The following is a 24,547-nucleotide window of genomic DNA, read 5'->3' as shown; positions in this document are numbered from 1 at the left end:
AGGAGACATGTGATGGCAACAAAGAAAACACCCGTTTGTTGACCTCACTAAAGTGTCAACAGCAACAGGTGTAAGAGGCTGAGGAAATACTGTTTACACTTAATGTCATCTGTCCTTATATATACAGTTAGCCAACTGCAGGCAATTCGGACTGACATTAACGCTGGCATGATGATGTTTAGCATTTTATAATTTCAGTATTAGCATATCAGCATGCTAATATTTGTAAACATGTGCTACTTTTTAGAGAAAATGGGCGGCTAACATCACTGCTAGCGCGTTGATGTTCAGAACATCGCAATTTAAGTTTTAGCAGTTTAGCATGCTAACATTTGCCACCAATTTGCGACATTTGAATGAAAAAACGACAGTTGACCACTGATGCTAGCAAGCTGATGTTTAGCACGTCATAGTTTTAGTTTTGGGATATTAGCGCGCTAACATTTGCTCCACATTTGCTAAAGTTTTACGATGAAGGACAGTTGACATTGATGCTAGCATGTTGATGTTTAGCACTTATATTGTTTACCGTGGTCACCATGTTAATTTAGCATGTTAGCGCGCTAACTTTTCCTAATTAGCTCTAAACACAAAGTGGAGCTGAGGCTGAATGTCAACGCAAGTATTTGGTCTTGAAACATTCAAATTAAAATTTCACAAACTTATTAAAAATCATCCCGAGGCTGACGAATAGGCTAATTGTTAAGATATCTGACGGATGCTAAAAGTAAAAAAAAGTGGTGTGTCTATGTGCAGGCCGCAGTCTTGCCACTCTTCTTGCGCATTCATTTGTGTTGTTCGACAATATTCTAGTAGTTGGAGTATTAGTCTGAGTGGTGTTAGCAGTCTGCCTGCTCATTTGCCAGGCTGACAGATCAATAGATGCTTGTCAGTAATGCTGGAGGTCATCAATGAAAGCACGGAAGCACATTTATGTAATCAGGCAAATGGGAGATGTGAGGTCAGAAATAAAAATCCTTCCCTCCTCCTTTGGATCTGGCTGAAAACTTAACCCTGCAGGGTAAAAAAAAAAGAAAGATGTGAATCAAACTGCAGTGAAGTGAGCGACTGTTCATCCTTGACAATATTTGGCCAGGTTTTGGATGTCGAGGGCTCTGCCGCCTTCAGCTGTGGCTTGACAGCAGAGGGGTTGCAGTGTCTCGCTGCAGCTGTTCCACTCGCTGACATCAGCCCACGGTTCTTCTTCTCCAGCAGTGAGTGTGGAGATATTACATTTCACCTTCTTTGGCGGGCCCGCGTTTTAAAATAGTCCGAATGTTCCGAATCATGCAGTCAACAACAACACACACCCTCCTTGTTCAGCCTGCAGTATCTTATGAATGTTGCAACTGTAATCCTTCATGGCAACACTCATACTGGCTATTACTGATACCTATTTAGAGTCTCTATTAATGTCTCACACTGTATATGGAGGCCTGAGTGTATTTCCCAGAAGGAGATGATCCCCTCGACTAAACATAACTAAAATCAGGAGGGTTTTTTAAAAGCGCAAAATGCCACTCGCTCAACAGTTTTGATCTCAGGAGTCGGCTAATTTACTGAAGCCGCTAACTGGTGCGATAAATCAAACCGATTCTAAGAAAGCCGCGGCAGGAAAAAAGCGCACAGAGCAACTCTCACATTCGCCAGCTTGATTAAACAATCTGTCATTTGCTTTTTTACGAGGAGTGCCGATCACAAATATTTGCTTTTAATATGGTGACGTCTGCTTATTCACACACACACACACACACTCCGCTTCAGTCTGCACATGTGGAACATCACGGGCGGCAGACACAATCTCCCCTCCAGGCATTGTGATGTTTGTGATGGATGCCGCTGCTTCGGGGGGGGGGTTTAATCGCAACGCGGTTTAATCCAGGCTTGACTAATCAAATCTGTCCAGGTATCACCTTTAACGCGAGACAGAAGAAAGCTCCACAGACGGATTGTTTCAGCGCAAACCAGTGGAGCTGCTGTATTGGATTGTGAGGGTGTAATACTAGTGCTCGTGCTGTATTTCCAGTTAGTTCAGACTTCGCTGAGTTGGAGTTTAGGGATATCAGTTTGAAGCACATCGTTCTCTCAAGTTACCAAGGTTAAGGAATATCTCTCGAGCAGGTGTGACTCATGATCGGCCTTTACTGCTCCTGTACGATGCTTAATCCAGCTTTGGCCTTGTATTCGATCCGCAGCGCTGTGACCTCCATGTAAGAGCTGTATCATAACTGTAATCCTCGCTGCCAACTGGGTTAAGAAGTCTAAGAATCTACAGCAGTACACTTTCCCAATTAAGCCCACTGGCACTTTTTAAAAAAATTTTATTCCCAAAGACGTCACCAAAATGTAATTATGTAATTGCCTCATCCTGTACGAGTCCCCCCTGAGACATCTTCTTTCTGCAGGAGATTTATTCATGGTCTAGCGTCTGCTTTGTGGCCCGAGCCTTTTGAATCCAGAGAGCACAGCACTGCCCTGGAGGCTCTTTGATAGAAGGAAGGAAGTTTACATCCAGCAGTGCAGAAGTACACTTTGAGCAGGGTTAGCATCGAAACACGCCTGTATACGTCCTCATGCTACTTGACCATGTGAGGCTCAGCATAGCTCCAATGCAATACTGGGTTAACTTTACAGGCCCAACAGGGTGTTTTGACTCAGTGTCAGTGTTTTGGTTAGTATTACTCACTAACCATGTGTAGTAAACAACCAACAGAAGGGTTGTTTTGATCCAACACCAGGTCAACTTTTCAACCCAGGGATTTTTATTGTCAGCTTTTTGCAATAAAAACAAAGTGTTCCCAACATTTTGCCAAATGCATGATGATGTCAAATAAACTTTTTCTTCATGCTGCCCGCCGTGCAGCTAGTGGTTCAGAATGGGAGCTGGTGGACCAGGGGTGTGTTGGTGTTTACACAGCTGGCACACGAGCTTTGCGGCGGGATGGGCTCCAGCTTGCTGGTTAGCATGCTAACCTCAGTGGAGAGCTCTGCAACACAATACGTGGAAGTCGTAACGTCAACACTGTTGTTTCTTCATTTTCTGTTGATGATTTTTCTCATCTGTTTTAAAATAAACACGACTAAAATTCTTACAGGTTGCACCTTTAAACAAATCAGATGCAATTCAAAGTGGTTTATGCAACTTGCATGATTTCACTGTCGCTCAAATGCAGGTCTGGCTGCTGAATCGGGTTCTGACATAACATCTTCTCTCGCGTAGGTGATACAGTACGTGTACATGTTTGCGTGTTTGTGTAGAGATCGGACACCCTCTAATTTCCACTGTAATGAGAATACTCAAGACTTCTCCGCTTGTCATGTTTTTCCGTGTCCGTGTCATCACGTAGCACCCCTCCCCTCCAACCGTCTCAGCACCTAGACTCACGGTGCAATAGGAGCCCGGCATGTTGCATAAGGATGTGCAGTGTCAGCCCAGGGCCTAAGAAGATCCGGTTCCATAAAGGCTCTTTCACCTCCTCAGAAAAAGGGACCCCGCTCTGAGTTTTTCCACCACAGGCCACCCTGTGTCGAACTTACACAACGTCATCTGCTGCTTGTGCGTCCACCATCGAAGGGCACGATGGTGGCCACGTTTTTCTTGGCAAGCAACAGAGAGGGATGAAGTTCTCCCACAGCTCGCATTTGTCCATTTAAGAAATCACAATGCATAATCGTTATAATTGGCACGTCGCAGTCATGAGCGGGATGATTGTATAGAACATTGTGTTTGTGTGCGTAGCTCTCTAATGAGCTGCTGGGTGGTGTGCAAACTCTGCTGCTGGAGATTTCCATCTCCAGGACGTAGGCAGGTCATGAGATCGTGAGATCTGGCATAAGATTAAGGAAATGATTCCAAAACGGAGCGCACATACATACCATGTCTTGTCTGGTACTCCTCTGTCCATCTGTACGTCCCCTGGGGCGACGGCAAACAGAGTTCCCAAACTTCACTCCACCGAGCAAAAAATAGGCCCCGAATTTTAATCACTTGTTCTCGTCTGTTAGGATCAGACCTGCCTGAGAAAAAACACAGCGGCGAGGGCTGAGAGAGGAAGAAACTTTGAATAGTGCAGAGCTCTGGTTTGCTTCACTGGCTACTTAAATCATGGGAGCTGCGGAGGTCAAAAGTGCGTGATAAGAAGTTTGTCTCTTATGCACCTGTTGAGGAGTGGAAAGAGACGAGAAGCAGCCGTCCTGCTGGTATTTCACTGCACTATAACATTAGTCTAATCCTCAAATATGTGTTAGTATTGTAAGTCCCACAAATTGACCTCTTTTCAGGAACAAGGTGTTGAGAAAACCAGATATCATTGCTCTGTTCATGTTCTACCATTTCTCTTTTATTCGGCTGGATTTGAACACACATATATTGATAATGTTACAGCTTGGACACAAAGGCTACACGCTTTTTGACCATTTCTTTTCTGCAGCTTGCGAGCATCAAATAAAGGACCGAACAGCTATAATTAAGTATTATATACCAGTAGCTATTTGTTGCCTTGAATGTTGCCTCCTTAAAGGGTAACTCCAGGGTTTGCAGGACTGTACAGAAAATTGGTGGAGTTACCCTTTAACGGCGACGGCTCCTTTACTTCAGCAACAGTGGCAGAAGTCATGGATTGAAACTGTTGTTCAGTGTTGTTCAGTCCTGGTCCTCAGTGTGTTGAAGATGTTTCCCTGCTCCGACACACCTGACTCAAATGAACGTATGGTGTATCACGGTTTGTAAACTCGTCATGTGTAAGCTCTGAGAGGGCACGTTTCTTTGAACATGGGGGAACCTGGGCCTCCCTACACGGCACCATAAAAGTTTGGGTTTCTCCAAATCAAATCTGAGTCTCAGTTACTCCCAGCTCCTGCTCTGGTCTGCTCAGTGGTCGTGGTCACCTCTCCAAACCTGCGCCTGCTGCACAGTTTTGTGTTTTTTGTCCGCATGTCAGGGTTTTCATCGGCCCGTCTGTAATCGGACTACAAAAAATGCAGGTAAAACGTTTTGTTCACAGTACTCTATTGTCATTTTAAAAGTAAACATACTCCATTATTACTTCCACCCGTGAGTACCTCTAATTCACACTACTTTATACAGTATTTGAGTAAATGTACTTTCCACAACTTTTCTAATGTCTTCCATTTATAACATTTATGTGTTGTTATGTACAAAACAGCCCACGATTACCCAACCATTCTCCATCACCGCTCCCCTGCTGGGTTCCTAAAATGCCCATTTGCAGTCCGGAGAGGTTTGTGATTCACTTCTGCATCACGGTCCACTTTGAATCGAGTCGGGACGGTAATTGAACTTGATGTTGCCTGTTTTTCTCCTCACACGACAATCTTTTGAGCCGCATTATGTAATTTCTCATCAAAGGCGTCCTTTCCTAAAAAAAAAAGTGGCTTTGGTTTGGCTGGTAAACCACTCACTCACTCGGCACAACGCTGGACCACTGCCTGCAGTCTACCGCCATTGAGTTTCCTCATCCCGGCATGAAGTCATCGGTCTTTGACGGACACACTTGGAGCAGAGTAGCCTGCTCGAAGTGAGCTTTTGTTAACCTCTGTTGTAAACATTCACAGCGAAAAAAGCACTCAGAAAGAGCCATCAAAGTGAGTCTCTTTCTATTCATCACACGTCCTGAAGACTCTCGGCTTGCCGAGAAGTGTTTGTTCACTTCTGTGCACTTATATAAGGATGTTTACTAAACAGCAACTGTGCCATTACTGTCATAACAGGCATAGCGTGATATATAAAGAGAATTAATTGTTATAATTGCGTTTGGAAACAGGGTGCAGTGAAAATGTGAGACCTTTAGACCTTTGAAGAAAATTGGCTGGAATTTCAAGCTTATAACTGCAGAGGGTGAAGGCTTTTGCATGTGGGGTGAGGTTACCGTACTCACACTTTCATCACATTATACCTTCCTTACAGTATCACATGAGAGAGGAAAGTGAGAGAGCTGGAGAAGGTAAGAAACCCAACGACTTGGCTCGCTTTTATCAGCCGAATCAGGCAGCAGCTCCAGTGTCTCTAGTCTCGATTAGAGTGTGCGGTTGCAGGAATGAGAGTCTTAAGTGGATCTTTTAGTAACACAGTAGGAATTAAGTGGGTTGAGGAGCCGACTGAGATGCAAAGAGAACCACGGCTGCCGTTTGTGCTGCAAACGAGCACGAGAACAACCACGTTAAGCTGCCAGTGCAGAACGTTATATTCACTCGATAAGTTTTCGTCAGGTGAGTTTCAAATTTTAAGATCAAACTTTTCAAATCCGCCCTTTCGAGCGTTTCCCTGTGGTATTAGCCTACTTTTGGCACCAGCGTCAGCAACATGGCTACCGCTAGCAGCCTGGCTACTGTCCAAAACAAAAAAAACATTGTAAGAATCCCAATTTGGAAAACCCTGATCTCAGTGATGTGAAAAGAAAGAGTAAAACACCTCAGTTTCTATCGCACTACATCTTCGCCTTCTTTGCCTCCTCCATCAGCGGGGCTCTTTATGTGTCACACAGTTAATCCACCATTATCTAGGGATAGTGACCTGGGAAAACAATGTCTCTTCCTGTTGTGATTGCGCAATGGCAGACTGGCTTCCTTTGTGCCGTAATTCGTCCTTCATTTTTGCGGGCAAAAATCAATCCCGGTGGCAGGCCGAATGGCGTAGAGAAAGCAAGGTTAAAGGGAACCAATCTATACGTGGATGGGGTCATATTTCTGCAGCCATTACACTGTGCAATCAGTTTTCGCTCCAGAATGATAAGATAGAGCAAAACAGCTGTCTATTGCCGGTTCAAAATAAGATTAGTTCTGAAATTGTGTCTAGATAACAAACCTCAGGCTGCCGTTACCTGTACAGAGCCGAGCCCAAACAGGTTTTGAATCAACAGTCTTGTTTGCTAACCATTCAGCCACCATGCCAGCTGACAACTGCTGTAGCTCTAGCCCTGGCAATGTCGACTAGGTCCACCACTTTGGTCCTCCAGATGATGACCCTGGTGACCCTCTAGCACCACCACGAGGGTTGACCTTTTTGGTTTCGAGTGAAATGTTTTGCAAACTATAAGTACAAGTATAATGGACTGCCATGAAGTGTGGTTCAGATATTCACGACCCCCAGAGGTTGAATCTCAATGTCTTTGGTTGCCCTCTGGCTTTTCTTCTTAGCGGCATTAGCAGGTCAAAGCATCTCGATATCTACTGTACAGATTGGGACAAAATATGGTTCGGACACTCGGGACGTAGGATGGCAAACAAGTGGCCAAGTTCATGGTAGCCAGTGTATCGATGTGGGTCTAACAGGAGCAGTTTTTAGAGAACATCTTAAGGGATAAGCTACATGATGCTTTAGCTGCACACAATACTTGCTGGTTTTGGTATTTTCAGGGCAATAAGAATATATAACATTGCAAGCCTTATCCTTGAGGTTCAATATATAGGATTTAGGGGCAGAAAGGGAACATAATATTCATAATTTTGTTAAGAGCGGTTGTTTTATTTAACTTAGAATGAGCTTTTTAAATCTATAGAGCAGTCCATACCATAATGGATGACCCAAACACCGGCTCGAGAGCCTTTTCGCCTGTTCAGTTGGTCACAATCTACAACAACCCTGCTAAATGCCACTAAATCCCACAAACTGACCAGTGTTGTAACCTCTGCAGTCCCCAAATGAACAGGAACTACTCGCTAAACCTTTAGCAATCATGAAAGGAGAGCTATAAATGAACATACTGAACAATAAAGCCTTTATTTTTTTGTCTTTCCATAGTTCAAGTTTGTCAGTCCCACCCAATGAAAAGGTGGCAAATAGAGTGAAGGAGTAAGAGGTAGAGCAAGTGTTCCATTCTCATTGTGATCAGCGTAAAAACTCACTTTTACACACCAAGGGAATGGCCATCCAAAGAAGGCCGGCTACGGAAAAAAAAGGAAAAAAACAAAACAAAAATAATAACAGCAGCTTCTTTGTGGTGTTTCTAGCTTTCCCTTATTATTCACAATCATAAATACTCCTGACTCTCACTGACTTTTGATAAAGGTTGCACTACAGTGTAAACCAGAAAGGCGATGAGTGCTAGCCACGGACAGGAGGCACGGCAGTCATCATCACTATCGTCACCATCATCAACATCATCACAGTCTCTGAACACTTGGGGAAACTGCCACATGGCAGGAGCCTCTTGCTGTATGTCCAAGGCTAAGGGGCTCTGCATAGTATGGTCAGACAGGAGAGATAATGGCTGCCCACCACAGAGTGAAAGAGGCTCTCAGTCCAGCACTCAAGGAGAGTACGACCTAGGGAAAAATAAAATGGGGTCGCCCCGTATGAAGGAGAGCGCGGAAACCTGAGCGGTGGAGCCTGACAGCACATCAGTCCAAAATAGGTGTACGATAGTCAGCTGGCCCTGTGAGTACGAGTGTTTGTGTATTTGTGTATCACACTGCATTAAAACTAACTATTACCAACCACTCTACCACTCATCAGCACTGCTAGGTCGAGACAGTGCCATGTTACATAAAAAAAAAAAAAAGAGGAGATCGTATTTACATCTTCAACACATAAATTAGTTCCCTAACATACTGTCTGTGTAATGCATAATAAGGACTCTTGGAAAAAAAAAAATAACATAAGTGCCTCATATGTAAAAGAGAATTGAGAAAAGTAGACCGAGTGAGAAAAAAATAAGTTTAAATGCTGCTGAAATCAAAATGCAGGCCAGAAAAACAGAAAAAAGAACAATTAATGCAGTAATTCATGAGAACGATTTTGCAAAATGGCACACAGAAAGAGATAAAGCTGTGAGCTTGATTAACCCCTGAATACTTCCAGGTAGGAACGACGGCAGCACTGGCGCCGACTCATTAATACCCGAGAAAGAAGAAGAGTACGGAAGGGGGGTCACCGCAGCTCGGATCGATGATACTGGACGCTTCACATTCCTGCCTCAGAGATCTAGGAATGACTCGCAACTCCTCCCGTCCAGAATGCGACCTTTGACATTTCTTACGTGGTTTTGCCTCGGCTCTGGAGCCTCCCACGGCTCCGGCGACAGCTGCAGCCCCGACTGCGCTGGACCGATCCCCCTTCAGGGTAGAACCAGGTCGAACTGTTCACCTGACGCGATCTGATCTGACAAAATAAGGCCCTCGTCCGGTAAAATTCACACTTGATATACAGTATCAAAACTCTGCATAATGAGAAAAAAAAAAAACATACATATGCAAATATAGCTTTCAATACACAACAACATACACATTAACTGTTGGTTTTTGCAGATGAAATTCAATGTACTCATACAATATGTGTCACAAACAAATAATGGCTGGCTCTGTCCGTTCTGAAGAGAGAGAGATAAAAAGGGGCAGTGGGGCAAAAACAGACAAAAAAAAAAAATATCGGATTCAGTTCATATTTGCCGTGTTGAATAAATGCACACACAGGAAGCTTGGAGGACTGAATCAAACCTCTCCAGTTGGGTTTTTGACCGTACAAAGTTCATATCACCACCACTCTCCCACTCCAGTGCTGCTGGGCTGCTGTCAGTCTTTGGGTCATTCCCTCCCGCCCCCCTGTCCTGTTGTGTGTGGGTACATGAGAGTCTGTCATTCCAGTGAGTTTGAAAAAAAAAAAAAAAAAAAGAAAAAACACAAGGGTAGGCCATTGGTTCATTTTGCTGAGAGGTCCCCGCCTACCCTGATGGGCTGGAGCCCCAGCGGGAGCCCATCAGTCATCCAGGATGACCTTGACAAAACTGGCCACGTCTGTGTCTTTGGAGTCATGCAGGGTGAAAAATGGGTGTTGCTGCGGCAAAAGAAGGAAAAACATTGTTAGAAATATGTTTTTAATGACTAAAAATATCTAAATCATGTCTGTTTTTTTTTTTTTTTCATGTGAATCACACACATCACAGCTTCGTAAGGTTAACTGGGTGAGCCTGGCCTCTTGTGGATGAAAGCGAGAGCACGCTGAACGTTACAGCAGAGATGGTGATGAAAGAAAGAGTAGCACAACGTACACAAATATGTGTTGGTGTTTTTGGAGAAGGGGAAAAAATATAAAAAGTACTAACCATTAATTCTGTATAAGCTGGTCTTTCATTTGGTTTCTTTCTTAAGCTGTAAAACAAAGAAATAAAAAGCAAAAGTGAGAAAAACAGAAAATTCAAATGTCTCATAATTTAAAAAAAAAACAAAAAAAAAACAAACACATCTAAGAATAGATAGAAAAACTCCACAGACACTTGTCCCACCTGTCTCAGTAAACACAGAGCAAACACTGACCCCTGCTGGGCCTCTGACAGAGTGGCACAGCGTCGAGGAAAAGTCTACACATTTGTCATCGAAGTGAGAGGCTCACCACTGGGAGATGAAGTCTACAAACTCTGGGGAGAAACGGTCGGCGGGCAGCTGCGGAGACGGCTCGTCCACCACCTGTTTGAGCTGCTGGAACGGGGTGCCCCATGAGTCGTAGGGGAATTTCAAAATGGCCAGCTCAATCTGAGAGACAGAGGAAGGTGGATTAAAGAGGATCAATACCTGTCGGAGCGACGTTTCATGGCGCCGTGTTACGATTCGGCATGGTGCCATGTTTTATTGTACATTTTATCAAATCAGTTTTGGATTATTTAGAGCTTTCTCCTGCTTTAAAGGGTGACAGATTCGTCCTTCATGTTTTAAATATAAGTTCTGTTAGCTGGGGACTACTAGTGAACATTTTGATGCCCGACCCAACTCACCATCGTGATACCGAGACTCCATATGTCTGACTTGACGCTGTAGCCTTTCTGGTTGAGGTCAGGGTTGATCCGCTCGGGCTGAAATGGAAATGAATAAAAACAGGTTAAATACCACCACTATCACTATGCTTTTAACACTTTTTTACAAGCCTAAATAGATGGAAATGGGAAGGAATTATACAAATAAATATCAATAATTAAAATAGTATATATTGGTGAATCAAATCTGTCAGCTAAAGGTGTTTTTAGACCGCATTCAAAATAATGCAATGGTTTTGTGAGCTTACGTTCCAAGGAAAGATGTCTGAAAGCTTTGGGGTGAGGACAGTAAAGGCTTGATTAGTCTGGTGATGGAACTAATGAGGGGCTTTTACATACACAAAATGTTGTGCTTTTTACCTTTCTTCTGAAAAAGACATGGCTGGTAATGAAAATTAATATTCCACTGAAATTCTTGTTGACATGCGGCTGGTCATACTCCAATTAACAAACTCAGCCTCCCTCTTTCTTTCGTTCAACCGACTTTTTGAAAAGGTCGGGGTCGCAATATTTGTGCGTATCCAAAAATCTGTTGATATCCAAGTCTTTCACAATGTTTACAAGTAGGTGTGTTTCTCCTTCTGACCAGAAATGTGGGCTTTTCTTTTGTGCATGGTCAATGATCTCAACCCCAAACTGTTGGCTAGGGCTATAGCTATAGCTATAGCTGACCATTTACAAGCAACGTCACAGTGATTTGGTCCATGTATGTCCAAAGAATCCTCCTAAAACCCGGCATATCTCAATGCTACAGTCGGATTAAGGTCTTAATCTGAATTCACCAACGGAGAAACGCTGTTTACATGACCCATACAAAATTTGGAATATTGTCATATTTTGCACAACTGTGGAACGTGCATGCAAACATTGACACCAATCTTAAATCTCAGCTAGATGGCACCAGGAGACCCCACTTACCGCCATGTATGGCTTACAGCCTGCATCCATTGTTTTGGCCACGGAGTCCACCAGGTGGCCACTGATGCCAAAGTCGCACATTTTCACTTGGCCCTCAGTGTTGATCAGAACATTGGAGGGCTTCACATCTGGAGAAGGACACGAGAGAAGGAACTTAGCAAACCAACAATAAGAAACATCATCAGGAAACTGTACACACTGACGATGTGATCCTCTGATTACCTCTGTGTATCACTGACAGGTTACTGTGCAGGTGCTCTAATGCCTTGACGATCTGCGGAGTGACAAGAGACAATTAAAGAAAGGGTTGAATTCTTTAAGACAAAATCAAGAGTAGAAAAATGTTGTAGTATTCCTTTAAAAAGATGTAAAATGTATGAGAGAACTTACTGCTACTGTGATCTTTCCCAAGATGTCCTCTGGGATGGTTATGCCTTTTTCAATAACCTTCTTATAAAACTTATCCAGAGATGTGTCCATCAGCTCCATACAGATCCAAACATCCCCCTGAAGAAAGACACAATACGAAACAAGATGATCACACACTCAGCGCAACATATGCAGGAGCTCGTGCCCGTCATGAACATTATCGTTCGTTCACCTCTCTGAAGAGGGCGCCATAGAAGGTCACAGTGAAGAAGCAGTCCACTGTCCTCATGGAGATGTCCAGGTCCATCAGGAGCCTCTTCTGCTCCAGAGTGTTGACAGTGGCACGAATCCTCTGTGGACACAAACATCACAGCATTATCCCCCGTGTGTGTCCTATAACCCTCAAAATAACATGTCATAGATCCAGTACATCTCATCCACATGTTTACAAGATGAGCTCATCAGCTGAATATATCCATGTGTCATGGTACTATTTTAAACACAGTGTATTTACAGTGACGCCACATCAGGTAACCTGATTCAGCAGCTCCCCAGCCTACCTTGACAGCCATGATAACACCACTGGGCACATGTTTCATCTTGTCCACCACCCCGTACGCTCCCCGCCCGAGCTCGCCGATCTGCTCCAAGTCATCTGCCTTCACCACAAAGTTCTGGACGGAGGAGACAAACATTTTATTCATGCATTTATTCAACTCGGGAAATGTTTTAAAGAGAAGGGATGGGCGTGTTTCCAGACAACTTTACCTGATCTCCAATTGTGACACAAGCTTTCGAGTCGAGATCTCGAGGGGGCCTGCAGGGAGAGAGCGACACTGGTTACAGTCGGTGCTAAACCAGTTGTACTCTATATGTTATGAATGTAACTCTGATGCTTGTCATTCTTGGTCAATTTTAACTTTATCTTTTATCTTCTTTCCTCTTACCTGTAGTGCTACCAATCCGTCTAGATTATTTTGGTGTGAGTTGCCAAGTTTCTGAGGTACCGGCTGTAGAGATGTCTGCCTTCACTCTAATATAATGGAACTAGATGGCACTTTGCTTGTGGTGCTCAAAGCGCAAAAAAAAGATGCATGCACCTACTCATGGACGAGAGACTTGTTCATCAATTGCTTCCCCCTCTGCTGAGCAGCAATGTTAGCATGCTTAGTTAAGCTAAGCTAAATCCATACTACAGGATCTTAGCCCTGATGATCATTTTTTGGGGTGTGCCTACAAAAAGGTTTAGAGGCAATTGGGGCTTGCTCACTTTTAATGCGTGACTTCCTGTCGTTGATCAGTAATGTAGTTTATAAACCACAAAGACTCCCGCTTACAAGAAAGGAAGTTGTGTTGTGTGAACAGTACAGCGATCTGACGACTTTGAAAATGGCGTAACTATTAGCTTGGTAAGCTTGCCTCTCATCCTTGAGCGCATGCACGTTTCCTTCTGCCAGTGATGCCTAAAAATAGTTCCTATATGAAACTGCTCACAGCAAGGTTTTTTGATAGTCTAGATGGATTGATAGCACTATAGGGAAGAGGAAAAATGTGGATTTCTGATTTAGGGGTGAACTGTCTGTTAATCAGACTGGTATTTCTAGTGGCGACTAATGAGGGTAGCAACGGCTAATTAACCAATCGTGCACATCCCTAATTTTCACCACTCAAAAGATATACATCACATTTTAGAGTGCTGGCTTTAATTTTGAGACCCTCTTGAGGTCGTATGGCTACCATCACTGCAACATTATAAAATAAAAAAGGTGCCTTACGCTGCTGCTGCTGGTGTGGGCTGCGCAAACACTTCTTTGGCCAGCTTCAGCCCAGGGTTCTTCTTCTTCCCTGAGAGACAAGAAATTAGAAAACTGTTACCACCTCCGCTCCATGTTGGATATTACAGAGCGATCGATGAAAGCTGTATTTAGCAGCAACAAGCTTGTATGATATGCAGTGTAATGTGGAAGAACTCAAGCAAATGGACTCCACACCTACAACATTACTCTGAGTTTAGAGCAGAGGTTTGCCACAACAAAGAGCCCCAGTTCTAATTCAGATCATCAAGTGCAAACTAAATGGACTTTGCTTGTTTTCACATGTGCACGTCGGCCTGTTGAGAGGAGGTTTTATTCTATTCTGGTTGCGAGGAGAGTTTTCAAGGTTGCAATCAATTTGTAGTTGCCTCCGACACAAACTTAAGCGAATGATCTGTTATCTAACTGGAGATTAGGTGTACTCAAAGCTGAGGCCCTGCAATGGAGAGAAGGTGGACTAAATGACTAATCGACATTGGTATGATGACTCAAATGGAGAGAGAGAGAGAGAGAGAGAGGAGGGGGGTGTTCCAGGGAATCAAGCTTTCCTTCCTGTCATGCTTTTTTACTGGTACAATCACTGCTATTTCAGGTCAAGTTCCAAGGATTTTTTTTTTCATTTTCCTAATATCTGGAGAATGGTGCCGTAAACTGTGCAGCCCTGGGACCGTTCTGTGTTAAATCACTGACAGCAGTCCATTCATAAACACAGTTTACCAGCAGCCTCTGGGACTTCCCACAACGGCCTGCGAGTCCATGCCAGAATGACACAGCTACCGGGCCTACGCGGAACAACACAGGAAAAACAACTCCACTTTACTCGGCGGGGACACTCGCGTTCAGCGTGTTCGCTCTTGCTGCAAGGTCGACAGGAAAAACAGAGCACTTTTCTTGACCTTTATTCTGTGTGTGCGCGACGACGCGGCCACAGTTTTGCCCCACTGGGAAACGATGAGAAACAGTTTAGAGCTGGCTGGTTATTTCCTGTTCTTGTCCTGCTGCACACAGGCTCAAACCAGGCCGTGTAGTCACTCTACCCCAGTTCAGAGAAACTGGTTTAAAGCGCAAACAAGTCGCCTTCACTTTAAAAACAAATGCAACAGCTCTTTAGAAAGCTTGCAAAAGTAAGCAACGGGGCAGTTTATTGGTGTGATTTCAACTCATTATTACTGCAGGGTTGTATTTGCCATTGAGTGAGTCACACCGCTCCAGCGTAGAGGAAGTGCGATTGGGTAAACCCCTCCTTGCTAGATTGAGCTGGAAGGGAAGTGAGGTTTTACTAAGATTTTTAGATTCTATGGCCAACCACTGAAACGTCAGACAGGTCCATTTTGTACTGCAGACCCAAAAATAGGCCGACAGTGTCTGGACAGACTACAGCAGTCTCATGTGGTAGGGAGAGATTCAAGTGTGATTTACTCACACATGCTCCAGTCAGAAATAGACTTTGCATTTCCTCTGCATGGGATGAAGTTTGAGCACTCAAAGCCTTCAGATGACCTGACGAATGAGACTAAAAAGCCCGTTGTTCGCGCAACAAAATTAGGGCAGCACGCAAACACGGTGGCGCAGTACAAAAACATCTGGCACGCCAACTTCTACGACACACATGCAGCATAAAATCCTGTACATTATGGTTTGAGTTGCTGCTAGACGTATTTACATTGGAGTATTAGTGGACTTGAAATACAAGCCCCTCTCAGGTGGCAGCTTGTGCAGCGATCCTGTAGCCAGGACTGTGGGGTTGGGACATGACTCACAGCCAGTCAGACTGGACACATCCGCTTAAAACACAACAACTGTCATGGACCCTTTGGGAAATATGATGTCACTTCACTTGGCCCCGGCTTGCTGCTCGCTGCCCCTGTCAGGGCCAACTGAGGCCAGCTCCTCAGCAGCTTTCTGCTCCAACACCTGGCTGCTGAGCCCGATAAGACACAATAGCGCCATGACATCGGCCTCGGCTGCAGTCAAGGTATATATCGAGGCAGGACAGGTAAAATAAATACATTTTCAAGATACCACTGACTTCGATAGTAGTAAGTAGAGGGAGTGTGCGCTGCCAGTAAGCCCAGTGCGTTTTTCCCCCACGCATGGGAAAATGTTTTTTCCGATCTAGTATCTGTATCGATACTGACATAATGCACTCATCGGGTATCGGGCTGATGTCACTGATCCAGATTCGATAGTCTGACGGTCAATTTCACTTTCGCTCTTTGATATTCTCGTTTCTTTTGAACCCATGTATAGAAATCTACTTACCAGTAATTGACAATACATTGCTGTGCACTTGATTTACTCAAGTTTTTCAAAACATTAAAGACGATGCCCTAGTAATTTAATCTCCTTCATCTGTTTGTAATGCAAAACATACTTTTTAAACTTACAGTTTGAATAAATTTAAATTGATTGCATTTTTGTGTTTTTTTTCCTCTGTTAAGAAGTCCAGTGTGGTTTCCTACAGCCTCATGCAACCTTACATAGCACCAACAACGATAATGACGATATTAATATTCAAGAAAAAAGAGCTCTGGGATCAGTATCTGCATCAGCAGGCATACAAATTCAAAAATTGGAATAAAAAGTGGGTCGGTGCATCTCTGTGTTAATAGGAGACACCGCTGAACAGCATGCTATGTACAGCTTGCTCTCTGTCACTCGCTACAGTACATTGAAGAAGAGATGAAGAAAGGGAGACCAGAGAGAACAAAGATGTTATTAAATATGTTCGTGCAATCTTTTTCACCCACATGACACGTACTGCTAGGGGATGAAACTATGTCATGGCAGGTGCATCGCTCAGAACACGAGTAAGTTCAGTGGCGAGTGTTGAGATGTTTGAATGTGCGGTTTTCGAGGAAAGCTGCAAGCACCGATACCTGAGGCCAAGCAATCGGCCCGTTGTGAGCAGGCACTGCACTTGTCTTAACTATAACAACTGGTCCATTAACTAATTAATCTACCGACGGAAATTGAATTGCCGAATATTTTGATAAATGATAATCGTTTTTTGTCAAGCAAAAATGTCAAACATTTGCTGGCTCCCGCTAAACAATCGGTCAGTTAATCATGGAAATAATCAGCAGATTATTCCATTATTGAATAAATCATTTGCAGGCCTAGTTTTAACAAACTCAATCTTTTTTGCAGATGCTGTGTTTGAGATCTTTGGGTCTGCATCGGCTGCTTTAAACTGCAAATGTGAATTCATGCACTCTGACAGGAAATGCATTCTTAGAAAACCAAAAGATGTTTTTCCGGGGAAACTACCAAGAGTGCAGTAATACATACGTAATGAGGACAAGAATTTCTGGATTGTGCATGGGATCAAAGTGCCAATAGCTGTGTGGGGAGTCACCACCAGGAAGCTCCATATACAGAAAAAGGATGAGTCATGCACAGATAATTTTCCACGCCACCCTATCTGTGCTATTGGGCAGAACCCAATCTCCAAACATGCCTCAGCAATAGGCAGAAAAAACACAGCACCTCAACACACTTGTGCCTTGCGGCGGGGTCAAGGGTGGAGTGGGCTCAACTCCTCCTGAGGTCCAGAGAGGGAAAAGCGCTCTCACAAAAAGGCACCTGGGGCCTGCTGTGGTGGTGCACGCAGTAATTAGAGCACAGAACCTGTGTGGCAGCTATGTGCTTGCAGCCAGTGAACTGTCAACAAAAGAGAGGCTGCACTAGGTATTGGTGCTGCAAGTCAAAACATGCCATGGTAGGCCAAAGGCTGAGATTGCCTGAGCCAATCTACGGCGGCCCTCTCAAAACAGTGTGTACTCCCGACCATGGTAACGCTAGTATGATTGTGTAACAGCACAAGCGGTGAACTTGAAATGTAAATTGACATCATCATCATCATCATCATCATCATCATGCCCTGTGTCTATGTGTGTGTGTGTGACGCAGAGGAAGGACCTTGATTTTTCCAAGGTGTGTATTTTAATCAACAGTGTACAGTAATTACACATTACACACTCGCTGGCTGGCTGGCTGGCTGGCTGGCGGAAGTGTGTGATAGCGCCTTTGCTTTTAAAAAATAAAGCAATTTCCACCCCCGGAAAAAAAAAAATGTTCACGTTGACGGCTAAAGATGATTGAGCGCTAACGCTGGCTAAAAAGGAGCAAACACTGTCGATCCGCGGTGAGTCAGGAGAGGCCGGAAAATACAAACACCTGTGGTCCCAGTGTGCTTTACTTGAACCTAAAAAAGGAGAAACTGATCCCAGCGCGGTGGTTTCCAGCTGCTTGATAATTACAGCTTGGCAAAAGTCCTTTATTGTCGAGAAAAGCGGTGTTAGCTAACCACAATACGGGAACTTCAAAGCCAAGCGACGCGCCTGCACCAGTTAGCTAAAATGTGGAAAAACTCAAACCTTCAGCGCACTTTCTGGAAGTCTACGGCGGCTATCTCCACACAGCAGGGTGTGTTGAGACTTTTCGTACTGATAGAAAGCAGTAAAGACATGCTGGCTAGCTTCTTTCCACCACCACCTCTCATACATGCAGCTTTCCACCTGGCAAGGTTACGTTACTCAAACAAAGCTAGCTAAACTACTTCCACGCACAACTGCATCTCGATGTTTAAAACAAATGCACGGTCGTTTCAAAAAACCAGAAGAAGAGAGGAGAAGAAGCACTCACCTCCTTTAGACAGAGACATTTCCCCTTTGCTTTGATGAGGGGGAAGGGAAGCACAAAGACTTTTGCCTTTTTTTACTCCCTCCCTCCCTGCATCTAGCCTTACACCCGCTCAGGATCGCTGGCTTCTGCAAAAAAAAAAAAAAAAAAAAAACTAGCAGCTTTTAAAACTAATTATTCGTCCGCGTGCAATCTCGGTGAGTCGATCAGCAGCTCGCACGTTCAAAGATCGATTATCGGATGAATGCACAACTTTAAATGAGGTCGGCGCGGGTCGGACAGTTCGAGTTAGTTTGCTAACAAAACCTGCACTTTTAGGGTGGCCAAAGTCTGACAGCTGAAGGTTCCAGCGACGTGGTGACGTGTTTCCGGCTTCGCGCTAAGCAGCATGGGATGCGTAGTTCCCCCTCGCGTTAATTCCCATTAAAAAAGTTTTTTTTTTTCTTTTTTCTCTTTCTTTTCTTCATCATTTCACCACAGGCAGATATATTATTTTTATTTTATTTATTTATTTTCCTGAATGTGTGTCAGGATTAAAGCCAGATAAAATGAATGTGTGCAAGCGTTAAACTTTAACGTTACGTTTTCTTCATTATTTGTTCCCTTTTTTTTAACATGTGATAAGATGTATTCGGAGAGGAAAAAATATTTAATTTCCACTTTAATTTCCTTCATTAAAGGTTATTTTTACAAACCATTACAGGTCAACACAGACAGTTTCTTATGTTTTTGTTTTTCGCGTATGTCAGGATGAAAATCACAATCCGGTGTCTTAAAAAGGTAGATAAAAGGAATACGTAACAATAAATAAATACCAGTGTATTTTTCTTTTTCTTTATCTTTTCTTCATCATTTGTTCATCATTTGAATTCCAACAATTACTGTAACTAATCAAAAATGTTAACCCACATTAAATTTTCTCCATTCTCCAAATTTTAACGAACCATTACAAGTCACCACAGAAAGTTTTGCTATGTTATTGTTTTTTATTTTATTTATTTATTTATTTAGTGTGTGTCAGGAGGAAAATCACAAACTGGTGTCTTTAAAGGCTACATAAGATTTGTAACAATAAAAAAATATATACATATATACCAGTATAGTATACATATATACTATATTTCTTCATCATTTGTTCCCTTGTCTACATGTTATAAGATTTATTCAGAGAAAAAAAATAATGATGAAAATATAAAAATTCAAAATTAAATTAAACTACTGTAACTAATCAAACTTATTAAACAGCATTTTTCTTTCATTGATGTTTATTTTTATAAATCATTACAGTTCAACACAGACAGATTTTTTTTTACATTATTGTTTTTTATTTTATTCTGATTTTTTTGTGTGTCAGGATGAAAATCACATACCTGTGTCTTTAAAAGCTAAATCAAATAAATGTGTGACAATAAATAAGAAAAATAAAATACCAGTCATCACTGTCTTGCAAGTAACTTACATTTTACAAAGGAACACTGATAATGGGATTGCACTTTCATTTACACAGTCTGGCATGAAAACAACAAACATGTATACAAGTACCTTGAACTAAAAATCTAGATTTGACTGCTGAATAGTGAAATGCATAAACTCAAAAGCAAGAACGTTTTCATTTTAAAGCAAAACCTCTATAGCACCTATGCAAACAACATTAACCAGCAGGTTTTACTAAATTCAAGGAACAAACCGCCGAACTATAAAATACCTGAACAAATACAGTACAGTGACGTGTTTGACTTCTTTTCTAAGTATGAATGAAACACTGAAAAAAACCCACCATCATTATTGTGATAATTACTGCGGAACTGTTGAATTGTGAGTCATTTATTGTACCAAACGCCTTCTTGCTAAATAGTTGGAAGACAACAAAATGCACAGACTACTCAACTATGGAGATGTCACAGACCTGATGCATACACATGTGCTGTGATATGAGTTGACTTTGGAATAAGTGCGTGTGATTGCGTGGGTGGAGGGTGGATGACAGACAATGGGGCCACACTGAATTCCCGCCTTTACTTCCTGGCAACAAGGAGGGTATGGTAGAGAGGTTTGATCACAACGTGCAGGTAGAGGGAGCTGTCAATGAGGTACTCGGATGCACGGCGCTGCAGGTCGGCATCCACCAGGAAATCCCCAGCCTCCTCTGTGCTTTGGTGGAAGTTGTAGACATGGCGAACCACCACTTTTCCTTGCTGTCTTGACATCACAATCACCGTCTTCTGGAAGCTCACACCGGCAAAGTCTGGGCTGGAAGTGGCCGGCGTTACGATGATGCGAGGTCGACCTCCGTCCGTGCGTGTAGGCTGCATAGCGCCCAGCTCGGTGTAGGTTGATCTGGCGCTGAGGGGGAGCCAGCGAGGGGAGAACAGGGCGTTCCAGGTCACTCTCTTACTGGAGTCATGGCCGCTGGGCCCGAGCTGGGTCTGGAAGCTGTAACTGCGGTCATCACGGGTGGGGTTATTGATGACCCAAGGGGAGCCCCAAGAGGACGACAGGTAGTTACGGGGAGTGAAAATACTGCAGTTGACATCAAAGTACTTGGCCAGTTGGATAGGCGAGGCGGAGTGAAATTGGAAAGCTAGATAGAGTAGATCACGGATGGACTCGTAATACTTCAGCATGAGCTGGGATTGCTTCTGAAGACGGAAGAGGTGCTGAGGGGGGATCATGCCGTATCGAACCGCCTTCAGGGCAATTTCCACTGTCGCACTGACAGGCTGGTTCTGGCTAATCCAGGCCTCCAGGGCCTCATAGAGCTCCAGCTCGCTCTGCAGAATGAGGTCAGAGCGCTGGAGCAAGGAGAGGAGCAGGTCTTCGCTGATGGCGCCCCATTCTCCGCTCTGCAGCACCGAAGTCAGGTTCCAGGCCAGGTACTGCAGGCAGCTGTCCCGCAGAGCCATGTCCCCGATTTGTAGTGCATAGTTGTACCAGCCGACCACGTGGCCCGTCGGAGATTCGCTCGACAGATGTTGGGTCATATACTGGGTCAGACCCTGCTGCAAGCCCCACACCCGGTACTTGCTGGCCAGCTTGTGCAGGGAGATGGCCTGATCTAGCCGCACAGAGATGTCCCCGCAGTACAGATACCTGCAAGAGAGAGTAAAGTCAGTGAAGCATATTTTGAAGCTCTTCTCTTTCTCTCCTCACATCTGAGTCACTGAGTAAACCCACACAGTCCGATTTTTCGGCTTCGAGCTTAAAACAGCAGATGTAATTTTAGAGAGCACCTCACTCCTCCGGAGGTGAGTAGCAAAATGGTGAGTGAGGACCGATAACTTTATACTTGTGGAAAGTACAATAGCATCTACATTTAGCTCCACCGTTTCTTGAATGTTTGCATTTGATCTGAATCAATTGGCACTGTGTAGTTTTGGAGAAGAAATTCAAACTCAAATTTTGATATTAGCCATATAAATGAGGTAATGATACAAACTCAGAAATGGGCAGTTTGTTTATTCAGTTTATTCAGTCATGACAATGAAGAGAGTTTGTTTGTTTACAGATAAAAAAAATCAGTCAATGAAGATCTTTCCCCTCTGATTGAAATTTCTACATAGTGCACCTTTAAGAGTCACCCTCACCTGACAAACTTATCAAAGACAGCCGCACAGTCGGCCGGCTCCCTCAGGACCAGAGCGCTGTTGTTGCGGCTGAGCAGCAGCTCCTCGAACACGTCGCTCTGCATTGTGAGAACCAGGCTGTGGGCCTGGATCACCTTCACCTCGTCGGTGTTGATGGTGTGCACGCGGAGAGTGACATCACTGCCATTCCCCATGGTGAGCAGGGTCTCCAAACGCTGCACCAAACTCATGGAGTGATTCAGCACCGTGGCCCCATTGTCCAATGCTGTCTCCTGCTTCAGGGCAGCTGTGGAGGGGAAATGAACAGAAATGTCATCATCACTATTTAAATGAAGCTTTTTGTGAGATTTCTTTCTTACTCATCTCCATCATTTGCATCAGCCCCGACTCTGCTTCTTAAGATTTCACAGTTGAATTCATGCACATTTGTTCTACAACTTTAATCAGATTTGACTCAGCAGGAACTGGAAAAGCACTCCCGAACTCTGAAGACTAAACCACAACTGTCGTGGAGAAAGCAGACGAGCACATCCTTCTGTTCTCCTGGTTTTCGATGAATAGCCCGGTGGCTGACTCAAAAAACCTCTCGTACCAGGTGCTCGGAATAGAGTTTGAAGCACCATTGCAGATGGCATCTTCTATGGGCCCTCTTGTGCGTAAGTACAAGTAGCACATACTGGAGAAGCACACATGAAAGCCTCAGCGTGACAAGCTACTGTTTCCATCCTGCTCTGCCACAGCCATCAGTGGCCCATTACTGGGGGCTTAATGAGACACAGGGGGAGCACACTTGGCTCCCTGGAACGCCTCACAGTCTTCATATCTTTACCACAATCAAGCACCCCCACTTCAAAGTAACCTTTTTCCAATTAGCCAGTCCTGCACCCTGAGCCAGCTGAGCAGAGTGGAGCGTGTGGGGGTGAGTTTTGTTAAAATGATTCTGGCACAGCGAGGCCAGTTGAAACGATATATACTATCTGTTACATAATTTAAGAAGAAAACATCGAAGAGATTCAATTCAAAGTCGACAAAGAAAGTTATGAATAAAGAATGTTTCACTCCAGCCGAGAGGAGCTAAATAAAACATTTTAAGCACAGAGCCTAAATATAGGACTCTGCGCTCATGAGGAATTTCAAATAAAAATCTGACAGCACAGGAATGTGGCCTTCAACAGCTTTCAAGTCAGACTTTCTTTTCTTTTTTTTTTAAAGGAATAAATGCCTTCCCTCACTGCTTCTACTGTACTGTATGACTGAGCCGGCACAAAGCCAGGCAGCAAATGGACCTGCCTGTCCTCCCCCTGCACCCAGCAGACAGACAGATGAGGACAGGATGAGTAGAATAGATAAAGACCCGTCCTCTGCCCTGAGGCTGAGCACGAGCCACGCATTCATGCTGTGCCCTACTATCCACTGACAGTATGAGGGAAGCTGGACTGAAATAGAACAATACAGCTTCTCTTAGAAATGTCAGAGAAAAAAGAAGATGCACAACTCTTTTAAATCAAACAATCCAAAGTGATGCCGTTTGTTGTCTTACCTCCTCTAACTGTGACAGAGTGGATTAAGAGGAGCAGGGTGCCCACATAGACCCAGGCAGGGATCCCTTGTTCACATGAGCGTACCATTTCTTCTCAGTTCTTCCCTGCCTCTCTTTCCTTTGTCCTTTCCCCCTCTCTTCCTCACTCTTCTCCTGACTCTGCTTTCTCGCCGCTGCTGTGCCTGGATTTGTCGCGTGCGCGCAGAAAGGTGTGTTGCCCCGTGTGTGCCGCCCGGCTCCCTGTCCCGCACTCTTTATGTAGGACGTTGGCCTTTCCCTGGCGCATCTCGCAACCCCACGGGCTCCATTGATTGGTGGAATCTGGCAGGGGCGTTGCTATAGCGACAGCTTTGATTTTGAATTTCTCCCTTTTGGATGTTACATGGCATTGATCGGCGGCACCAGGCCAACCAAGGACTCAGCTTAATGGTTTTGTTTTTTTGTTTAAAAGTCGGGGGAGTTTTAGGCACTATTAACAATCAATATTAACACAGTTTCATGTTTTAATGGTACTCAGAATGCAGCAAGTCTCCAGGCTGCAAAATGTTATTTATGGGATCTAAGTTAAGTACAATCAGTGCCATATAATTAGTCAATTAATTACAGGAGGTTGCCACTGAGACTATCTGCCAAAAGTAATTGAGGTCCTAAAATGTGTGACCAACTGCAGTCAATCAAATTTTTATAATCCATTTTTTTCAGCTGAGAGCAATTATGTCTCTGAAGCCATGTTAATCTCACTAATGGGAGGGTAATTTCATTGGCGCTGGGGCTGCTCATCAATCTCAGGCGAGCTCTGTTTATCAAATTCAACTGCCAATCAGGACTTTATGTAGTCACAATACTGATTAGAGCCTGACCGATAACGAGTTTTGGGGCTGATACCAATATTAGGGAGTGAAAAATTCTGACCAT

At 43.9% G+C, this 24,547-nt stretch overlaps 2 protein-coding genes across 3 annotated transcripts; both read right to left on the bottom strand.

Moving 5' to 3' along the window:
- Window positions 1–7,719: 7,719 nt before the first annotated feature.
- Window positions 7,720–18,840, bottom strand: LOC141019757 (dual specificity mitogen-activated protein kinase kinase 6-like). 2 transcript variants are annotated; one of them, XM_073494756.1, is made up of 13 exons: window positions 18,512–18,619; window positions 13,826–13,895; window positions 12,819–12,867; window positions 12,611–12,724; window positions 12,283–12,402; window positions 12,072–12,188; window positions 11,904–11,955; window positions 11,682–11,809; window positions 10,725–10,802; window positions 10,346–10,485; window positions 10,059–10,104; window positions 9,682–9,790; window positions 9,501–9,563 (listed from the first exon to the last, which is right to left on the bottom strand). In XM_073494756.1, the coding sequence occupies exons 1-12, from the start codon at window positions 18,528–18,530 to the stop codon at window positions 9,713–9,715; spliced, it is 1,011 nt and encodes a 336-aa protein (XP_073350857.1). In that variant the 5' UTR covers window positions 18,531–18,619; the 3' UTR covers window positions 9,501–9,563; window positions 9,682–9,712. The 2 variants fall into 2 exon arrangements, with proteins under 2 accessions (XP_073350856.1, XP_073350857.1); XM_073494755.1 differs by having other exon boundaries at window positions 7,720–9,790; window positions 18,512–18,840.
- Window positions 18,841–20,523: 1,683 nt separating this feature from the next.
- Window positions 20,524–23,918, bottom strand: btbd17b (BTB (POZ) domain containing 17b). The gene is made up of 4 exons (XM_073495000.1): window positions 23,804–23,918; window positions 23,633–23,722; window positions 22,093–22,378; window positions 20,524–21,598 (listed from the first exon to the last, which is right to left on the bottom strand). The coding sequence occupies exons 1-4, from the start codon at window positions 23,916–23,918 to the stop codon at window positions 20,524–20,526; spliced, it is 1,566 nt and encodes a 521-aa protein (XP_073351101.1).
- Between the last annotated feature and the right edge of the window lie 629 nt (window positions 23,919–24,547).

The sequence above is a fragment of the Pagrus major genome, chromosome 23 (genome assembly GCF_040436345.1).
Source record: "Pagrus major chromosome 23, Pma_NU_1.0".
In the NCBI taxonomy this organism is placed as follows: Eukaryota; Metazoa; Chordata; class Actinopteri; order Spariformes; family Sparidae; genus Pagrus; species Pagrus major.
Note: the sequence above shows the minus strand (reverse complement) of the source record. Positions and strands in the feature narration are given on the sequence as shown.